This window comes from Tenebrio molitor, chromosome 5 (assembly GCF_963966145.1).
Source record: "Tenebrio molitor chromosome 5, icTenMoli1.1, whole genome shotgun sequence".
Classification (NCBI taxonomy): Eukaryota; Metazoa; Arthropoda; class Insecta; order Coleoptera; family Tenebrionidae; genus Tenebrio; species Tenebrio molitor.
This window is the reverse complement of record NC_091050.1, coordinates 20934612-20956116: the sequence shown is the minus strand read 5'-3', so window position 1 is coordinate 20956116 and position 21505 is coordinate 20934612. Positions and strand designations below refer to the sequence as shown.

At 34.0% G+C, this 21505-nt stretch overlaps 1 protein-coding gene across 1 annotated transcript in view; it reads left to right on the top strand.

Annotated features, from left to right (window-relative positions):
• Nucleotides 1-6566: 6566 nt before the first annotated feature.
• The window catches only part of LOC138130957 (uncharacterized), an 80154-nt gene continuing 65215 nt past the window's right edge, over nt 6567-21505 (top strand). The window contains exons 1-2 of the mRNA XM_069047686.1: nt 6567-6812; nt 14025-14378. Of these exons, the coding sequence (XP_068903787.1) occupies nt 14373-14378 (6 nt within the window). The 5' untranslated portion in view covers nt 6567-6812; nt 14025-14372. The remainder of the gene's footprint in view (nt 6813-14024; nt 14379-21505) is intronic.

Here is a 21505-nt window from a genome sequence, read left to right as displayed (position 1 = left end):
TTAAAATTTAGTGTTTCAACTACTTATTTTATTGGCGAAACATGGTTTTTAGTGTGTTATTTTATTAGTAAAACTGGATACTCGTGTTTTTTTTTAAATTTTGTTACTTATTGCTCAACTGAAAAACCTCTAAAATTTGTCAAACCTCCAATTTGAGGCCATTACTGGTTCTTAATTACAACGGAACTAATGTTATTTCCAACTTCGGTCAACCCATTAAAAGTAAATATCAATAAATAAAATAGTCGCTATCTCTTGCACAACATCAATCAATTCACTCTAAATCAGATATCATATTAACAACCCTGTAGGAGCACGCAATAATTTTGAATCTGATATTTTACAATATGTTCCCTATCTAATTTTTTACAGAACTTATTAAAGCTATCGTTAGAAATTTTTGTATAATTTTTTTTGTTTATTTAAATTTAGAAATGTAGTCAATTTTAGCTGAATCAAAATTGAAAATGGAAAACTATTACTTATGGTAGAGCTTGATCTTTGACATTCTAAACGTAGAAACTCCAAAAAATAAAATTTGCAGGAGTTGAAAATTCTTTTTTTCAAAAAGTCTATTGAACCCCATATTGCAGAATGTGTTTCCTTATGTATCGTCGTAGGCGCACTGGTCAGTTTTAAAAACTTATGGAGTTTAAAAGAATCAGAATAGAATAGATCTGTCTCTAGCTGCTGTTAATGTGTTCTTAAAAAAATATCTGTCTATCAAGATCTAGTTCAGAAATTTTCTGAAAAAATAAGGTTTCCCAAGATCTTTTCCAGAAATTTCCAAAATTGACGAATTTACAGCGGTTTGAAAAGAAGTCCTCTCTAAAATAACAGATACGAAATTCTCGAAACTACGAGTATGTTTTTTAATGAAAGAACATACAACGTACAAGAGTCACACACACTACAGTCAGTGAAAGAAGTCAAGGATCTAGGTTTTACAATCACAAGTGATCTGTCGTGGTCCCCCCACATCTGCAAAATTGTAAAAAGGGCTAATACAATGATTTATCTTTTATTTAACGCCTTTAACTGCCCTAAAGGGTCACTTGCCCAAATATTATTCAAAACATATGTTCGTCCGATCCTGGAATTTGGCAGTGTAATTTGGTCTCCTTGGCTGGTCAAAGATAAAAACCTATTAGAAGGGGTCCAGAGAAAGTTCACAAAAAAGATTCCTACATTAACAGGCAAACCCTACAATGAGTGACTGGCAGAGTTGGACCTGTGTCCCTTGGAGGAACGACGAATAACATCTGATTTACTAATTACGTACAGAATCCTCAATCACGAATATGGCGAGGAACTATTTGGCATTTACGAACTCAGCGATGACTCCCGACTCAGAGGTCACGGACTTAAACTATACCACGAGAAATACAAAACAAAATGCAGAGAACATTTTTTACCCAATCGTGTCTTTCTGTCATGGAACAGCTTAAGTAACGACATAGTCCAATCAAGCAGTGTAGCCATTTTCAAAAATAAATTGCAAAAACATCTCTCTTCTTAGTGCTGTAGACGGCTCGAACGGAGCAAACAGTGAAGCACAGCTGTTGGAAATCGTACAACACTAGGGCTTGCTACGTAAATTTCTGGGAACAAAACAGGCTCATGCCTCTGTTCCTCAAATTGATAATAATAATAATAACAACCTCTTGTCCTGCTGGAAGTCCTTTTGTACAGAGACGATGTCCTGCCGGTAGGACAACGTCTTGTATATGACTGGGTTCTTCTGGAAGGAAGGTTCGTTCTTTCAGCAGTACCGAATCAAAAAGGTGATCGATCGCTAATTGTATAATCCTAGAAATTCTACCTGAAAGGGCCGTTACCTCCCCCCTTGCAATTGTAAATTTAGTTTAAGCCTGTCCACCTTTTACCAACATTCGAGATCTGTACCTCAACCAGCACACTTCGAACGGAGTGAGCTGGTAAAACGTTAATAAATTGTTATTATTATTAACAAGTCTTTATTCAAAAACATTCGACCTCACCGGGTCAAACATTGGTCCTTCGAGCCGGATCTAGTGCGAACAAGTAGTACAATTCACGAAATCAAACCGCGAGTTCTATCGATAAACGTGGTACGAAACTCCAAGAAGAATCGCCACTTCGAGGAACTCCATTCAACCCAGGATTCAAAGGTTCAACTTCCGACAACGTCCAAGGCAGGCGCTCCAAACTTTCCGAGGCCCATCACGTCGTCAGGTTAGTGTCTCTCTTGATTCCTACCAAATCTACATTAACGTTCAATTAATTCAATACACGCTTCGATTTGCACTGAGATCATATTATTCAAAACAATTCAAATATTCAATCCTCACACATATTCAAGTAACAATCCTTTCAAAATTTATTAAATCAATTTCACAAAATGTCTAAAAAACAACTCGCAGAGGTTGTAATCATCTTAGATACTGTGCAGACAAAATTGCAAAGAATAGAGGAATACGTACAAGGTTTTGATCCCACCAAAGCTAGCATCAACCGCTTAAAAACACGCCAACAAATTCTTGAAGGCATTAGAAAAGAATTTGAAGAGACTCAATATGAGTACGAAATATTAGATTCCAAAAATGACGAAATGAAACAAACTCACATCAGATCTAGAATAGCCTTTGAAAATAAATATTGTGACATCATGTCCGACATGATGGATATTATCGATAAGGTCGAAAATTCCTCTATTTCTCATAGTAACACGGCTCCAACGTCAGGAAACGCCGCTAAAGACGTACCTTTTAATCTACCTGTAATTAATTTAGAAACTTTTTCTGGCAGCTACAAAGACTGGACAAATTTCGAAAATTGTTTCAAATCTGTTATTAATGAAAAACAAAATGTGGTTTACCGGACCACCTTTCTTAAAAAATCACGAAAGTCAATGGCCACAATCGAACATAAACGTTGGTCAAATGGAAATTGCAGAATCACGAGCACCCGCCCTAATTTGCAATCTAAACGTTGAAATCGAATTTCTCAAAAAATTCTCACAATTCAAAAAACTACAAAGAGTCACGGCGTGGGCGCTCCGGTTCATAAATAATTGTCGAAGTCAAGACAAAAATTTGAAACCAAATTTATCAACCACCGAACTAAAAACCTCTACTATGACAATTGTGCGACTCCTCCAAGAATCTGAATTTCAAAACGAAATTGTATCATTAAAAAACGGAAAACCTTTAACCAATAATTCGAAATTACTTCCTCTGAACCCATTTCTTGACAATTTCAATATCATACGCGTCGGTGGAAGACTAAAAAACGCAAACATAAATACTGATATCAAATACCCGATATTATTGCCAAAAAATAATTTTGTGACTAAACTAATAATAAAGCACACTCATGAACAGCAGCTTCATGCCGGTCCCCAGGGCACTTTAGCGGCACTCCGCCAAAAATATTGGATAATGTCATCACGCAGTGTCATACGGCAAGTATTACACCAATGTCATAAATGTTTCAAGGTCAAACCAGTAGTGGCAAAATTCAAAATGGGAAACTTGCCCAATCACAGAGTGCAACCTGCACGTCCGTTTGCAACAACTGGTGTTGACTACGCTGGGCCATTTTACGTCCGGGAAATTAGAGGCCGCGGTAAAAAACTAAGCAAGGCGTATATAGCCTTATTCATATGTTTCGTCACAAAAGCTATTCACATAGAACTTGTAATGGACTTGACCACTCAAGAATTTCTTGGCGCTTTAAGACGTTTCATAAGTAGACGTGGTCATCCACATAATCTGTACAGTGACAATGGCACCAATTTTGTAGGCGCTAACAATGAATTAAACGAGCTCTTTAAATTTCTCCAAAACCAACAAACCCAGAACAAAATTCACAACAACTTAACCGAAATGGGTATAAATTGGCATTTTATACCAGCCAAATCGCCCCATATGGGTGGCCTATGGGAAGCCAACATAAAATCTGTAAAAACCCATTTAAAAAAAGTACTGGGCAATTCCCATTTAACGCAGAATGAACTATACACACTCTTGGTCCGAATTGAAGCATGTTTGAATTCCAGACCACTAACCCCGCTAACCGCAGATCCCAACGACCTTGAAGTCCTAACCCCATTCCACTTCCTTATAGGAGAGACACTAACGACTTTTCCAGAATACGATTGGAGTGAGGTGCCAATCAACCGATTGTCGAGATGGCAACTTATAGAAAAGGTCCGTGCCCACTTCTGGAAAAGATGGAGTCGGGAGTATCTCACGTCGCTACAAGGCCGCGGAAAATGGCAAAGGGAGACACCCCCAGCAGCCGACCTTGAGGGTGCAATGGTACTTCTTGTAGAGGATAATATCCAGCCTCTCTGCTGGAAGACAGGAAGAATCGTGGAAACCCACCCCGGAAACGACGGCCACGTAAGAGTCGTCACAGTCAAAACCAACCAAGGACTGGTTAAACGTTCACTACGCAAGGTATGCCCGTTGCCCATCGAAGAGGAGACAACATAAAGTGGAAGTGTATTATGTGAAGGGCAATTTAGTGAAGTGAATAATCCAATATGTTCAGACATTCGTTTCATCATATGTATTGTTGTTTTCCCGTAAATTGTGTCATAGTGATTACTGTATTCAGAATTATGTATTGCTTAACCTACTCATTATGTACTTGAAGCTCAATTCTTGATACCTTCAACGGGGGGAATATGTATAATCCTAGAAATTCTACCTGAAAGGGCCGTTACCTCCCCCCTTGCAATTGTAAATTTAGTTTAAGCCTGTCCACCTTTTACCAACATTCGAGATCTGTACCTCAACCAGCACACTTCGAACGGAGTGAGCTGGTAAAACGTTAATAAATTGTTATTATTATTAACAAGTCTTTATTCAAAAACATTCGACCTCACCGGGTCAAACACTAATTGTCTTGTAGCTAAATATACTTGTCCTGCTAGCAGGAGGTAAATAATTCATAAACTTGCCCTGCTGGTATAACTTAAACCTTCTAGAAGGACCGCGCTCCTGGACGTAAAAATTGTAATTTTTAGAGATGTTTGTTCATAAAAAATATAAAAACGTGAAACTAACAAATGAAATAAAGTCACTGAAATAAGTGTAATTATATATTTTTTTAACATATAATTTTTAAGCAGGAATCACATGCTGAATATGATTGTTGAACCAACTTCTTCCCGTGGCCCATAACTGAAGGACCTCCACAAGAACTGCACCTATAGCTTGCTTTTTGTTGCCTTTTGTGACCAAAAATTGTAGCTAATGCCGATACTCGATCGCCAACAGACACCATTTTGCAAGATCTGACCAGACACACTGTGCAGCTTTCCCAATACATAACTTTGAAAAGAAGACACGTAGAAACTTGATTCAAAAATGCGCTGATTCCTTATTTCTTTATTTACAAAACAAGCTAGATTGCTGTCCAGCTGGCAGTATGCAAAGTACTCAGATATCTTGATTTCCAGCGTCCTCAAATGAATCGATCCCAGTCCTGGAAGGACGCTGTACGCTCTATCATTAAAATCCACTTAACCAATTGATTTCAAATCTAGCATATTCCGTCAGTGTACTTGTCATTATCGCCGGTACCAGAATTGAATTAAAATTATCTCTTCACCCAATTTTTTGAAAAACCAAGAACATTAATAGATAGTTAATTATCAAAATGCCTACATTCTGCCAATTTTTGATATAAATTTAATATTTTCTTTTGGGCATGGATTATAAACTCACTTTTACATCTTATCGTTAATATTTATATAAGTACGTGGAAGTATTTTTAAGTATAATTATTTAGTTTTGAATGATTCAAAGGATAATCGTTGAATTATCAAATATTTGTTTTAAAACATTTTTTTTACATTTTGGAATTTCATTGTATTTTAATAACATTTTAATAAAGCATAGATCACTTTAAATAAGGCAATCAAACCAAAAATAAATAAATAAATAATGAAGTCACTTCAGTAAAGTAGGTACTCTTCATAAAAATAAAATCTATTTTTTTGATATTTTTAGTTTTAGTATTTCTCAAACCATAATTCACGCCTGGTCAGTAAAAAATTGATTTGAACGTTGTACATGATTGATTTATGCTGACGAAAAGCACTTTCTGTTGATTCCTACATAATGCAGCCAAATAATCGCCATTAGACGTAGACTACTTCTTTCCCAGAAATTCACCATTATAGGAGATCCAATTTAATGGTCGATTTTACATCAAGAAGAAAAAAACTAGCGTGCCACCTGCACGTCACCACAACCACTTCATCCCCCGACCGACTACTCTCTCAACCCCCATGCGAAATTTTAATTCGTCAAAACAGGATCGACAACATCACCCCAATTTGCGCCGTCGGCGCGAATTTGCCTTCCCATAAAATTTAACGAGCCACAAAAACCAGCCGCGGTGAAATATGGGCACGAATGCAGCGGACCTGATAAATAAGACAGGCCTATGTAAAATGCAGTTGCAATCACGTGACGACATTAACATTGAACCTTGACCCAATCGTAGGGTCAGGAAAAGTGCGCGCGTCGTGGGCTACTACATGCGCCGCGACGGGGAACGTCAAGCTCGTTACGGTTGAGTCAGTTAACTGTTGCTGAAGGAGTAGCGGCAACTCCTCGGCCGCAAGAAGTTCGCGCCGCAGTTTCAAACGCCAACTCGCTCGGAAGTTTTTCCACGCGTTTTCGGAAAGTGCCATCCGGAGGCGGACCGGGCGCCAGTTCTTGTGTTCCCAGTGTGTGGTTCCAGCTGAAGACGACTTCCAAATATTTTTGCCGGAGTTGGAAGGGCGGAGGTACCAATCGGATTTTTGCACAGTGGTACGAACAAAGAGTGACACTTTCGGACCCCCGATCAATAATTATTCTTCCTTAATAAATAAAACGTTTTAGATTTTGTTAACAGTGAGTATTCAGCACGGTCAAATTTTCCAAATTTTCTCCACCGACTGTTTGCCAAACATATAAAAATAAAACCGACAGGAATTTCTCTAAAAATTGTTATGTTTATGCAGCGCGAGAGGAAGAAAGTGTTATTTTACGACTCGAGAGACCAAACAAATTTCCAGCGAATGGCAAACTGTCCGAAATCTTCTAATTGCCGTTTCGCCTCTGTTCGAATTTTTTCCGCTTGATTATTTATTCGGTGACCAAAATCCCACATTTGCATGATTCGAGTAACAATATCCAATATTCAAATTTGAAAGTGTTCGTTTATTCATAAATCGATAGCGGTGTTTAGCTGTTGGCAGAAAATGTGTTTGACGTGAAGGTCTGAAATACTGAGTAAATTTTAAACCGAGTCTCTTGCGTTTTCCAGTTTGGGAAGTTGAGGTGATGTTATTATTGCTTCCTCTCAAAATATCATCAAAGTTGGATCGTGAGCAAACAAACCGTTAGTTTGATGTAATTCGTCCTTGCGCTAGCTGGTGGAATTATGAAGGATTTCCGACATTATCCATTTAGTTATAGATGCAATCCTGTCTAAGGTCGTTGTTCCGCTTCACAGCTTACGGCTGCGGAATTATAGCCTATTACAATGTATGCCAAAGCGGTTGCTCAGGGTTTAGTTTTGGGCAAAATTATGACTGGATCACCTAACTTGAAACTATCCCAAACTAGGACCTCTGACTTGAGAAAATAGCTAACTAACAATTTCTTCTAACTCTGGCTATTTTAAAATTTAAAAAAGCATTGTTGATTCTTTTCGGTCTCGATTTCAACTGTACATTTTTTACTAGATGATGTGGTTAGAGATTCTATCGATTTTAGATAATGTCAGCCAATTTTGGCCATGGGAATTGTACAACAACAGCGTGTTGCTCTTCGCAGGTGACAGACTGAAGGGCTGTTAATTATTTTTGAATAATTTACAAATTTCATTAACACTTGTGAAATGCGTGTTTACAGTTTCTATAAATTTGACTCATGTACAAATGCTCAGAAAGTAGATGCCAGTGTCTAGTACAGCTTCACGAATTTTACTAGAATAAATGGAAATACTTGGCTCGGAAACAATTTGTAATCATTTATTGTCAAAAGAGCAAATGATTTCTTTTGCCAATTCGCGTTCCGGAACACTGGACTGCGTTCAGTTAAATTTCTGTGACCTTTAAGAATATAACGGTATTTAAATACGTCTCAGCTGCAAAGTTTATTTCTAAAAAAGCTATAAATGTGTTTTACCCGTTTCTTTGTGCTTTTATTGTGCTTGAAATTAACTAAATTGAATTGAAATGTTATGAAAGAGTACAGCAATGGTTAACTTTGGCCAAAGAATTCTAAATTCTAAGGATACTTCAACTTGACCTTGATTTATTTACTGAGTAATTTAATTATATACAGTACTGACTCAAATCGTCCCCCGTCTTAACTTTTGAATCAGGCAAGATGGAGATGGTGGACAAAAACCGAATAAAGTGGTATCAAGTTCACCACTTTTGAATCTAAAACTGAACCGCTAACCGTGCAAAGATGGCGTTAGGGGGCTGCCAACTTTGAAATTTCAAATGGCAAGGGAGGTCATGTGATACATCGTTTGAAACAAATCACAAACTTTATTTAAACTTGGTGTACAACCAAAAAAATAGAGAAATGTGGTTATTTCAAGAATCATCTTCAGAATCAAGTTCGATAATGTTAACTCATGATTCTAAATATTCGCATAAGAAAAATCCAGAGAAGTTAAATCGGATGAACGAATTGCTCATTCGATTGGACCACGTTTACCAATTTAGAGAGATATTTTAATTTTTCATAAAATAAGGAAAAATGAAACTGATTTTTTTCTATTTACTACAAAGTGATTCACGAGTAATAATGAGCCCGACGGTATTGAAAATGCAACCCACAATACATTTGGAACGTAAAGCTGGATATAGGACATTTATCTGACCCTGAAGGCCCGACTAATAAAACTATAATTTTCACTAAATACAGGGAGCCGCATTTTGTAGTTGTATTTCTCAAAGTATTAGGATTAAATCTGAGTTTACTAAGAACGCTCCTTGCAGATGAGGGATTGAATATTCGTTCGGAGTTTCTACCTGATCTGACAAGAATTATGAATGAGACAAAAATGACACTTATGGTAAAATGTTTTTAAGGTAAATTTACAATGAAACCTGTGGTGCCACCATCTTCATCTGGTATCTCTTCGGTGAACAATTGAATATTATCGGTTTATTAGTCGGGCCTTCAGAGTCAGATAAATATCCTATATGGACGCGGTAAATAATAGCTTTACCTAAGTGTGTTGTGGGTTGCATTATTAATTCCGTCGGGCCAATTGAATTTGTTTTACATTTTTCTGACGTTTACGGTAATCCCTTCTACACCGTAGTGCACCATCAGTGCGCCATTTTTGGGACACCTGTATAAAATTATAGAGTTAAATCGAATTTAATTTTTTGTTGTTAGCTGAAGTTAAGTGATTTAATCGATAAAAAATATTTATAATACTGTGCTCCATTTTTATTCAATCTACTTCGAAATGGGAGTATTTTATTGGAAAGCTCTTTAGCGTGGAACATTTCGAGTGAAGAGTAAATTACTCCAGTTTCCTACATTCTTGTTAGCTGGATGATGAGTAGCTAGTTCAGGTGGCAGTTTAGTTTAATTGTTATTCATGTAAGCACTGGAAGTTCTCCAACATGCAGGACCTGTTAAATGTATTATTGGAGAGCTCGAAAAGAGGAAAACGTCGATACGAACAAATCCATAAAATAATTACCAAATGTATAAAACATATTTTCTTAATTACACAATTTTCTCGTAAAATTGTAGAATCTCTCATCTTATGATTTATTTCTGTTGGACAATTATTTTACTATTACAATTAAAAAGGGGCACGGCATCAAGGCCGGATATATTTATCGTTACAGTTATTTCTATCAAATAATTATAATCCCTGGACAGTACAATATTTTCATGTTGTCATTTATTTTACTATACGCCCTCTAGTCTTTACATGACACTCATGCTGGAAAGTTATTACTATTATTATTATTAACTTCATTGGCTACAAAGCCGTGTTTACAATTATTCATCCAAGCAGAAGCGGACCAAATGATTCGCAAAATTCGAAATAACCCGATTCGTTGATGTTTTGTTTGGTACTTTGCAGTTTTGTAACATTTAGCTTGAGCAATTTCGTAATGAGCAATTATTCTGATGCTCGGTCTGGCATGGATTCGTGAAAATAGACGTCGCCGGGTCATGCGACAAGCAGAGCGTTCAATAAATTATTTTTTAGTGCAATTTGTGTCACTTATAATCCGGCATGTTAAATTTATAACTTGCAAAAAGCAACGTGATCTTAACGCTTCCATCCCTACAAGAAGAATTAAAAATATTTGGAGTCTCTGGCCAAAAATGCAATTTTAAATGATGAAGCGGTCGGGGGTGTAAAAGTTTAGATTAAAACTGTCTGAGATCGATTCCATTACTATCTACTGATTCATGCTTCTGGATTTAAATAGTTTGTAAAATATAGATCCGGTAGGTATAATAAATGATTAATGACTGCTTTGGCGGTGGAATGTGTGTGTATAAAATGTGAGTGCGAATTGATGCTTCATCTGCGTATGAAATTTATCCACCTTGGTTTAGTTTATAGCATATTGCAGCATTTATAGTCATAAGAGCAGTAAATGCAGCTAAAAATACATTTGCGCATTGCGCTTTAATGAACTCTTTATTAAAAGTTGCTTTCCCGATTTCAAACTAAAACAAAACCCTTCTGAAATGGAACGTATTTACAAACAGTTTGTTAAATTTTCAAAGGCTCTTTCAAAAATTTATTTGGAAAAATAAATAGTAAATGTTGGTGTGATTGAGTTTTAGTTAAATTTTATTATTTTATTTCGTTCTTTGAAATAACAATTTAAATTTGTACTTGGCTTTTGTGTACTAAACAACTGAAATTGTAATCGTCAAAAGCAATATAATTTTAAAAAATCGTTTCCAGGATTTATGAAAACAAGAAACGAGAAGAAGATGTAAGATTTAATTTAATAAACATAATTACATAACATTTTTAATTTACAATGCAAAAATTTCCGATAATAATGCGGAATCCGGAAAAGTGCCCCGAATGCTTGCAGCGTTTCCACGTTGAATGGCAAGAGAAATCCTCTCAAAAAGGAATTTCTTAGATTTTGAATCCCCTGATTCCGCGATAAGTCGGTCTCCGATTATTAATATTTAAATTTGTATTTTTTGTAGTTAAGTACATAGTATATTATGTTATGAGGAGCAAAAATGAAGTTTTATGAGCTGCGGCTGGTAGATTGGCTGCCGAACGCAGTGAGCCAAAGATTAAGAGCAAAAGAAAGATGGATGAATGGAGAGATAAGTGAAAGGAACAAAGACACAGATAAGCAACAAAGAAGAGAAAGAATCAAAGAATCCAGATACAACGGGAAGTATGAGAAGTGCATGACAGAGGAAATTTCGGAGTACCTGGGGAGAGAGTGCAAAGGAAAGAAAAATGATGGCGAGATTTCAATGTGGGAACGAGGAGAGAGAAAACAGCTATTGCATGGAAGGAGAGGAAACAAGGTGCAGAATGTGTTATGAGGAACGAGAGACAATTGAGCACATCTGGAATGGATGTTGCGAAATGAGAGAGCGGGAGAGAAAGGGACAGGGAGAAATACTGAATGAAGAGGATAGGGAGATAAGATTGACGAAAGAAATATGGACGAGGAGGGAAAGAATAGAAATAGAAAGAGGTGGGAGATAGAAATAAAAATGTGATTTTTTTGAAATTCTTATTTTTATTATTTTAAATGTTAATTAAACAAATATGGGAAAAATGTTAGAAAATGTATACTTTATAATTTATTGTAATAATACAAGAAGAAATAGGAAAACAAAAATATGCTAATTCACAATATAATAATAAGCAAAACAAAAACAGAAGAAATTTGGTAATTGTTCACTTTAACCACTTCTGGAATTTTCGCGTTCTTTATGGCTAGACAGCCTCAGGGCGTCCTCCTAGATCGTGTCCCACCATTCAAACCTTGTGCAAAATGCCTTTTTTTTCTTTCTTGTTGTGTTTCAAGGTCGCGTCAAGGTCGCGCCAATGTCTTAGTATAACTAAAGGGTAAGGAAAATTCATTTGCACAAGGTTTGAATGGCGGGAAACGATCTAGGAGACGCCCTAAGGCTGTCTAGCCAGAAAAAACGCGAAAATTCCAGAAGTAGTTAAAGTGAACAATGACCAGAAATTTTTTTAATTCACATTAATAATAATAAACAAAAATAATATAATGACTTGATATGCCAATATTGCCAAAATTGTTATTAATATATTTTTCTACTCAAGCTTTTAAGTATTAATAAACTTGTATTTATCAAAAATCAAATCATATTAGAAATTATTATAGGGTAGTCATTTTCACTTCATCTTAATTCATATTGCCATACAAAATATCGATTTTTCTTGATTCATAATTATATTATGAACTTAATGATGTATGACTGTTGACATTATCGATTCAGACATTTCAAACATATTAGAGAACATATGAACAAGGTAAAGTAAGAATGTTGTGAGTTACAAAATATTTTGGGCAATCATCTCTGTGACCTGCTGCGGCCATTACTTTAATTGATCTTGTCTGCAATTTTAACAAATTATACCAAGATGAAGTGGCTTCAAATAAGTAAAACATAAATAAAGAGATACGACCTTGTTAATGGAAAGTAGCTGTTCTCATACTAAGTGTAGACAAATCATTTGAAAGATTGTAAATTTGACTTTATTTAGTGGCAAGAAAGCAGTTTTCAGTTGAGGAGTACAATTAATTTTTATTGATAATGAGTGTTGACTCTAGTACTTTAGGTAAAATAAATTGAAACTTATTAACGTGTACAGAGTGATCAACAAGAAAATAAATCAAGAGTGCTACCTCATCCTTTGTTTTATCGAAACGTCTGTCTTAGCTTAATCGTACACATATGTAGGTATACTTGCATACACAGCAAAAATATTAATACATTACTAATGCGGTAGGCATTTTACATCACTCGGTTTTTTATAACACTCTCGCTGCGCGGTCGTGTTTCAATCTAAAAACCTCGTGCTGTAAAATGTAGCCTACCGCATTTGTAATGCAAATAACTATTAATTTAGCACAACACTTTATTTATATGATAAATAAATCTATCAAAAAATCATCAATATTTCAAAAAAGTGTTGCACAACTTTTCCATAAGGTGTGAATCACGGGATCTCCAAGACACATTCCTGGATTATTGCAGATTCGTCTACTGCTTCATTCACATCCTTACGGATTTTTTTCGGTGACAAATCCTTTTCCGACAGATATTTTATTACCCCTGAATCCTGGATTTCAACCATTCTAGAGAAAGGCACCATTTACAGAATCGTCTAACTTTTACACAAATTCCACATGTGTTAATAAATGATCAATATTTTTTTCATTTGTCAGAGGCAGTAAGCGAACAACCACCTTCCCATAGTAATATCAGGATGTTGTCGATAAAGGGATAACAGGATTTGAGACTTTAGCCAGAAATGAAAGTAGAAATAACACAGCAAGTGCCTATAGTGAGAAAATCAAAACTACTGTATTTACTGTTTAAATACGAAAAACATTCAAATGTCTGGAAGAATTTGTTTACATCCTAGCCAATTGTTTACAATTCTTTCACCAGATTTGATTATTATTTCTACGTCGATTATGTTACAATAGACTATTACGTTACTGTTAGTGAATAGTTTTTAGATAATATCGTACCCATACGTACGTACTTTGTTAAATGAATTTAATTTTAGAATTAAAATTTTCACCGGCATCATTTAGAGAACAATGTGCCCAGTTATTTTCCTAATTAAAAACGAGTATGTTTACACGACACCCAAATTCAGATGTTATCAAACTCGAGCATTGTAAATTTGGCTAAATGAAATTTTCCGTAGATGCTGAAACTCGCTGTTAACACAAACCTCTGAAATGTCGTTCTTTTAATTTCTTTTGTGAAAAAGCTCAGTTTTTACAGGTGCTCGCAAGTCCACAACTGAATTTTTCCCAGTCGAGGATTCATTAGATAATTAATTTGGAGCGACAGCACCCCGGCCATCATTAAATAATCATTTAAATAAGTGTAATTTAAGTGCGGAACAAATATCGAACAAATTAATTAAAATGGGAGTGATTCGTGCGTTCGGAAAAATCTCAATCGCAAAAGGGCCATTTTGCATCTTGATTTAGTGCGAAATTAAATTGAAAACTACAATGGAGATAAAAGCTCAGCATAAAGTGGTATCTATTGTGGTGAACAACAAAGTAATTTACTAGAGTTGTGGGATATAAAGCGGAACATACAAAGGAATGCTTTCTCATAAACATGCAGGTAAGATCTATATTTTATTTATTGTTGGTATAACACCCGTATGTGTGTCGGATCAAATAAAAGTTGGTAAGGGTCAACGAACAAAGACCAGGACCGGTGAATTCACAGACGAAGATACTCCATTATGCTCTTTTGTCCTGAAACGTCGGAACACTTATCTTCGGTTACATGAGTCGTCCTGTTAAATGGAGGCGATAAATTGTCTTAATATTACGGACGAGAAATAAAATCAGTTCTTTTCTTTTAGAGTGAAAAAAGTTTCGCTTCTCTCTTTTAACCGAATAGTGCGTAACGACTGACACTATGTTCGTGACAAAATGTCAAATTTGATTAAAAGAGTAGCTAAGAATTTATCCCTAGTATAAAAACGTATTAAAAACATTGGTTCACTTTTATCAGTAATATTATTATAAGTATTTAACTCTGTCAAGATTAATAATAATTAGCAAAAGTTTTTAAGAAATTCATGTATTCTATAGTCTGTTTTTTAATCAAAGAACCACGACCTGTTGATTTAGGTTTGCAAATATACAATTTTACTAAATTTGGGGAATTTAATGATATCTATTGGCTATTTTTGCCAACGCCTGTCATTTTTAATGTCCTTGAAAGTACGCAAACTCGTAGGTAAAATTTGAACGTGTTATTAAAAATGTCTCGCAAAGTAAGACATTTATAAAACTCTCAAATTAGTTGTTGTTAGTTGTTATTAACTTTATTAACTTGCTGCGCTACTAATATCTCTAATAACCTCAATTTTTATATGATGAGATTTTTCACCCTAGGTCAAAAGTGTACAATGTTGTCAGTTCTATTTTGGGTGTAAATTGCGGTGTTGTGGTTCTTTGATTAAAAAATAGATTATACCGGGTGGGGCATCGTATACGCGCACGTGAGAAATCGCGACTTCTAATTAAATAAAATTGTCGAAATTTTTCAGACTTACCTGGCTATTGGTAAGGTACATTTCATAATGTACCAAAAAAAATTAAAATGTAAATTTCAACCAAAAAGTCAAATTCTGATTTTTATACTAACCTACCCAGATTCACTTCCTACAATTATTTACGAAATCTACGGAAAAAAATACCAATTAAATTTTGAATTAAACGCAGTTTTACATTTCAACTTTCAAAATCATTTTTATTTATTACCTGCTACTTGTGCTGTCGTAAATTTAGGTGACAATGGAAACTGTCAATTTTATGGCAAAAAGGTTTAAAACGGTCGGCTATACCTTTGTTGGGAAATTATACCATTGTGCTGTAAATCACCCGTCTGGTTTACGTTTAAATAAAAAAGCGAATTATTTAGCTAACCAAGTCAAAATTAGTAATTGTGCCACCAGGGTTTGATGGGCTAGCAAATACAGATTCATTTAGTGTAAAAACTTTATAGGTAAATTAACAGTTAATTTCAGAAAACTAATAAAACTGTTACGGCCTTATTTATTAACAAAAAAAATTTAAAAATGTCTCAAATATACCTTATCAATAAGTAGTCACGTTTATAAAATTTCGCCAATTTTAATTAATTAGAAGTTGCGATTTCTCGCGTGCGCGTATACGATGCCCCACCCGGTATACAACGTGTAACAGAAATAAGTACATCAATTTTAACCAGTAACAGAACTCGTCATGATGAACAATTTTTCTATGTACCACTTTTTCCAAATCGGCAATTTTTTTGAACATTTTACCCTCCATAAATTAAGGCGCCGTTCAGGTTTACGTAAACCTTCTAAGCACAGCGACCAGGTAGCGTGGTCTCCAGTGGCGGGTAGCGAAATTTGTGAAAAATTTTAAACAATTTTAACTCATTAACAAGAACGTTTACAAAAAAATTGTATTTAGAAAAGTTGTTGCTCTTGATGAGTTTTATTACCAGTTAAAATTAATGTACTTATTTCTGTTACACGTTGTATAAAATATTTCTGGGTAAATAACCAACCATTAATATTGATGTACCTAACGAGTGTTCAGAAACTAATCGGTGTTCAGCAACTCGTACATTTTTAAACATCTGTATAGGAGGTACAGTTGTACTTATTGTTTTTCTTATTTGTAAGTCCTATTTTAGGTTATGTGACTTAACTAAGGTCCACCAACTCCACACGTGGGAGTTTTTGAACCTCCGTTATTTTCTTACAAATAAAGTTTATAGAGTCAACAAGTCAAAAAATCTAACTTGTAACAAAAAACTAGACTCTACATCTTAAGATTTGATTTTTAAATCTATTAACAAGGAATAATAATTTTATGAAAAATGGATTTATTGGATGTTTTCTTAATTAGGTTGATGTAATAATTACCAAAAAAAAAAACCTAAAACCAATACCTATATAAATTTTCATAAAAGAAATTAATGATAATCTTACTGCCTTACTATGACATTTTGTTTTTTGTTTTTTACCAACATTATTTTAGAAATGGTTTTTAATGAAGAATACGTTTTTCCAAATATGTTTTTTCAAAAATAAGTTTCATGATATCCTAAATAGAATTACATTCCTACTTAAAACTTTGTCGGGATCTATCAGGTGTTCATTTAAATTTATCCTCAAAGTAGACGTTGAAGAGTCGATTGTGATGGCACTACGGATTACAGATCACGGATCAGCTGTTTAAATCTAACCTCACTTTTTGCGTTGTTTGTGTTTTTACTCTGCAGACGGGCGAGTGGTGCGTTCACAATCAACTCTTCAACGCCAACTTTGAGGATAAATTGAAATGAATACCCGATATAGGCCAGTATAGGTATTTTCTTCAAAAAAAATTGTATAATTTTTTTTTATTTAGACCAAAATATGATAGGGCTTTTCAATGTGTAAGAATATATCCTACTGAACATAATTTAACATTTAGAAAATATGTTCAACACTTTGTCATAAGTATACATATTTGTTAATTCATATTTTTACATAAAATATTCCATAAATCTTCCACATGTTTCAAGAAACTTTTACAGAAAAGTAAACATTATTATTAATTAAGCTACAGACGGTACTTCGTCATTTTTAGATTACATTAAGGTGGTTCTTGTGGTATCTGCCCTATATAAAAATGCAGCTTTTCCTGCAAAATTTTCAATGCCTTGGACCTTGGGGGATTAATTTCAAGAAACTTCAAAACTTAATTAGAGAATAGTGTGTTAGGAATTATTCTTTGTAGCTAATAGATTTTTTCTTACGGTTTTATTTAATCTAGCCATGGTGTTTTACTTTTTGCTGTAAATTTTTAAAGCCCCTTACAGTGTAAACACAGCCAATCTACCCCCGCATGAACTAAGCTGATATACTACATACATGACTTACTGGTAGGAAAAATATTACTTCTAAAAATGTGAGCAATTCAGCATGAAAGAAGAAAACAGAAATCAGAAATAATTTGTATCTATATATTTGGAACGGTTTCATGGACTTTCCAAAATGAAATGAAATGTATAAAGTTTCTGTGGCTGCAAATCTAGCATGAAATGAAATAAATTTCAGATCAAGAGTGCTTTGGAATGACATCTGCTCCATTTAAATACATGTGTCGAATGACAGTCCATAGCAATCTTGATCTGAAATTTATTTGACGACACAATATATATTTCATTCGTCAAGCTAATATTTCTCATATTAGTAAGTCAGACGTCTTGTCATTTATAAAAAAATATCAAATTGAATCGTATGGGAGCAGATTGGTTACGATTGGATGGAATAAAAAAATATATTTTTCAGAAATATTAACTGAAATATCTTTGGTCTAAATTTTAGACTAGAAAGATACCCCTTAAAGAGTTATTTGAACACATATTTCACATTTGAATTAAATTTGAATTATTTACATTATTTGTAAGTAAAGCAATAATTTCAATCTTGTAACAGAATAGTGCGTCACAACACTTGTTTCCAGATTTACACCGCCCTCGGTCGATCTTGTGCCAATTTATAGCCACACCTGTACCCTGTTTTTCATATTTGCTGATTCGAATTTAATGAAAATCTAGAAACGATTACACAGAACACAGCGAGAGATTTTTCATTTCATTTAACGAGTTTTGTCGGTGAAATAAGAACAAATATTGGAACCAAAATATAAGAACTTGCTTGAATATGAAAGAAAATTGCTAATCTCGTTTCTTAATATGTCGACTAATGAAAATTTCATATTAAATAGAAGGCCAAGAAAATTATTTGTTTGTCAATGGAGCCAAGGATTTTCAGCTATTTATGAAACCTAAATTTTATTTTTTTGTTTGACGGAACAGGTTGTGGATGAATGAAAATGTAAATTAAGATTACTTGTGGAGCCAGAAGCATCCGTGAAAAAAAAATGTGCAGAATTTTTTAACCACTTTATGGACAATTTATTATTGTTTACAACAAAATTTGTTCTATTGTATTTGTATTTTTCATTGCGAAAAAATCAAAAAAAAAATTTAAAACGTGTGTGCCTATGAATTTTTTGCTGTAGATCTTTAAATAATCAGATATTTTTGTTACAAAATCCATTAGATTCATGCAAAGAATTTTAATTTTACTTGGGCCCTCCCAAGTATGGCATGCCCATGCCATTATCAATATTTAATGACTTTAATGTTTCACAGTTCTTTGCTTTCCAAATGCAAACATTTTCTTTAACTGTTTTTAAAAAATAAATAAAACAAAACAATAAATGTGTCTGTTACCAACCCATGCAAAAGTCCCTAGTCTAATATGAAAATTTGAACAGCCGAAATTTCAGGAATTAGTAAAGCAAAGTAGATAAAATAGTATATTACACTCGTTTAATAAAACGTATTAACACACTCGTTCCATTAAAGGACTTGTGTGATAATAAAGCGTCTTATCAAACTCGTATAATAATATACTATTAATGATTAATGAGCTTCTCATTACTACAGGAACGTAAATCCCTTCCTCTCCATGTTCTTGTGATTTGACGGTTTTGGCCTTGCCTGAAAAGTAGAGTACACCAATAAATACAATTGAGGAACTTAGAACATGTTTTAAAAGTATTAGACTTAAACACCTCATCAGTCATCACTAATTCTGCAACATGTGTTGCATTAAAGTGAAAACTGTACAAATTTATCTCCAAGAAGGTGGTCATCACATTTCGACGGTTGAAAATCAATATCTCGCAAATTATGAAATTTTTAATTTTAATACACTTCATTATTTCAACATTCCGATAACGTGAGTTACATATGAGTTATCATCATTTACCAAATTAAATAAACCATCTTATAGGGAACAATAATTATTGCATTAGCATTCTAACTGAAATATTGTTCTTTGGTAGTAAATAATTTGGATATATTCAAGAAATTGGAGCAACCAGAAAGTTTTATCTTTCTAGTGTAAATTCAATTTTTAGACTTGCGAGGTATTGATTGCAAAGTGTCATTTTGTTATAAAGTTTGGAGTTTCAGTTCACAATAATTCGTAGTCTCGTTGAATACTTTTGCAAATTTTTTTGTTTTTGTTCGGATAAATTAATTAGGAACCGTGTGTTAACTCTGCTACGAATTGTCTTAAAAATATCTATTATTTGATGCTCTTGCGTGTGATGTTTTCAGATTTAATTTTTAAGTAGCGCTCTTCTGGTCACAATTCAAGGTTCAAGTTCTTGTTTAATCACAGACATGCTCCCAATTTCCAACGTCTGCTCTAATCTGAAATTTATTTGATCCGCCGATATCCACTTATGCTTATTCTTACCTACATGTTTTTTTAAATTTTATTATTTGACGAATATCACATCTGTATTGTACATATGTCACTGAATAAAAAATGAAAATCTTTTTTTTATCAGAACTGGCGTCCTGAATAAATATGTGCCTAAATGTGTACTGAATTTATGAGTTCTATTAATCTTTATCCAAATTTCTGTGTGTGCTCTACGAACTACTAGATAAAAGAAATTTATAGTGTGTAATATAATACGTAATACCAGTAGTTTCATATTTTTTCAGGTTATAAATCTTTTAACAGCTTTGTATCGTAAGGTAATTTTTAAATATGTAGTAATTTATGAGGTGGTAGTGGTGTCAGATTAGATTCCACACAAATTGCAACAAAGTTCTGAAATCAACCTCGCTAACAAGTTTTAAGAGAGTTAAATTTGTATATGTATTTATTTTAAAAATTCAAAGTCACAAGATTCAATAGGTGTGCAGTTAAAACCCCAAGCTGTAATAAAGTTTGCGATTCATGTTTGTCAAGACGTTGACGTTTTTTTGACATTTTCACGAAAAATCTGCTTACCAGTGGCGTCGCGTTTGGAAATAAAACTAGTAAATTGCCCATTCTTACGAATGTAAAATGTTGCTCTTGTTTATTTTACAAATTTTCTTCATTATCAGATAATTATAATAATAAAGTGAGACCACAAATTATCTACGCTTATTTGCATGGAATCCGCTACGACATGGCTGATCATTTGCAACGCCTCCTCTGATTTGTTTTCTTTTTGATCACTCTGTACATCTTAAGTGCGACACACTGTATTTATAATTTTTGAGAAATGTTATTTATTATCGGATGCAATGATTAGTTTCATTCAATGTGTTAGCAATACAAATTAACTCAAACTTTAATTAATAAATAACAGATAATTTCGTGTCTCAAAAACTTGACTGTTGGCAGATTTTAATTTAATATACATGCTGTCTCAAAATTGGCGTACAAACTACATACTACCACTACTAGTAGGGCCCTTTTAGAACACTTTGTTTTTTTTTAGATCATTTTGCCCTGTTTTTCAAGGTAACTTTTTAATAAAGTTCAATTTTTAAGAAATTTACCCTGTTTTTCCAAAGGTACCCTTTAAAAAAAGTTAACATTTTAAGGAAAATACCTCGTTTTTTCCAAACGTGAATACGGTTTCGTCCAAACAAATTTCCCTTTCAAAAACACTCAAATTTAAGAATTTTGCCCTATGTTAAAGACTTTTTTCCTGTTAGGCCCCCTTCAGCACACACCATTTTTTTATCAGATGTACCCCGTTTTTCAAGGTAGGTACCTTTGTTAAAAGTTAAAATTCGCCTTTTTGCTCAGTTTTTCTATTGGGCCACTTCAGTACACAACACGTTTTTATGGGGTCTGTCCTTTGTATAAGGTTTATTAAAAAAATCAA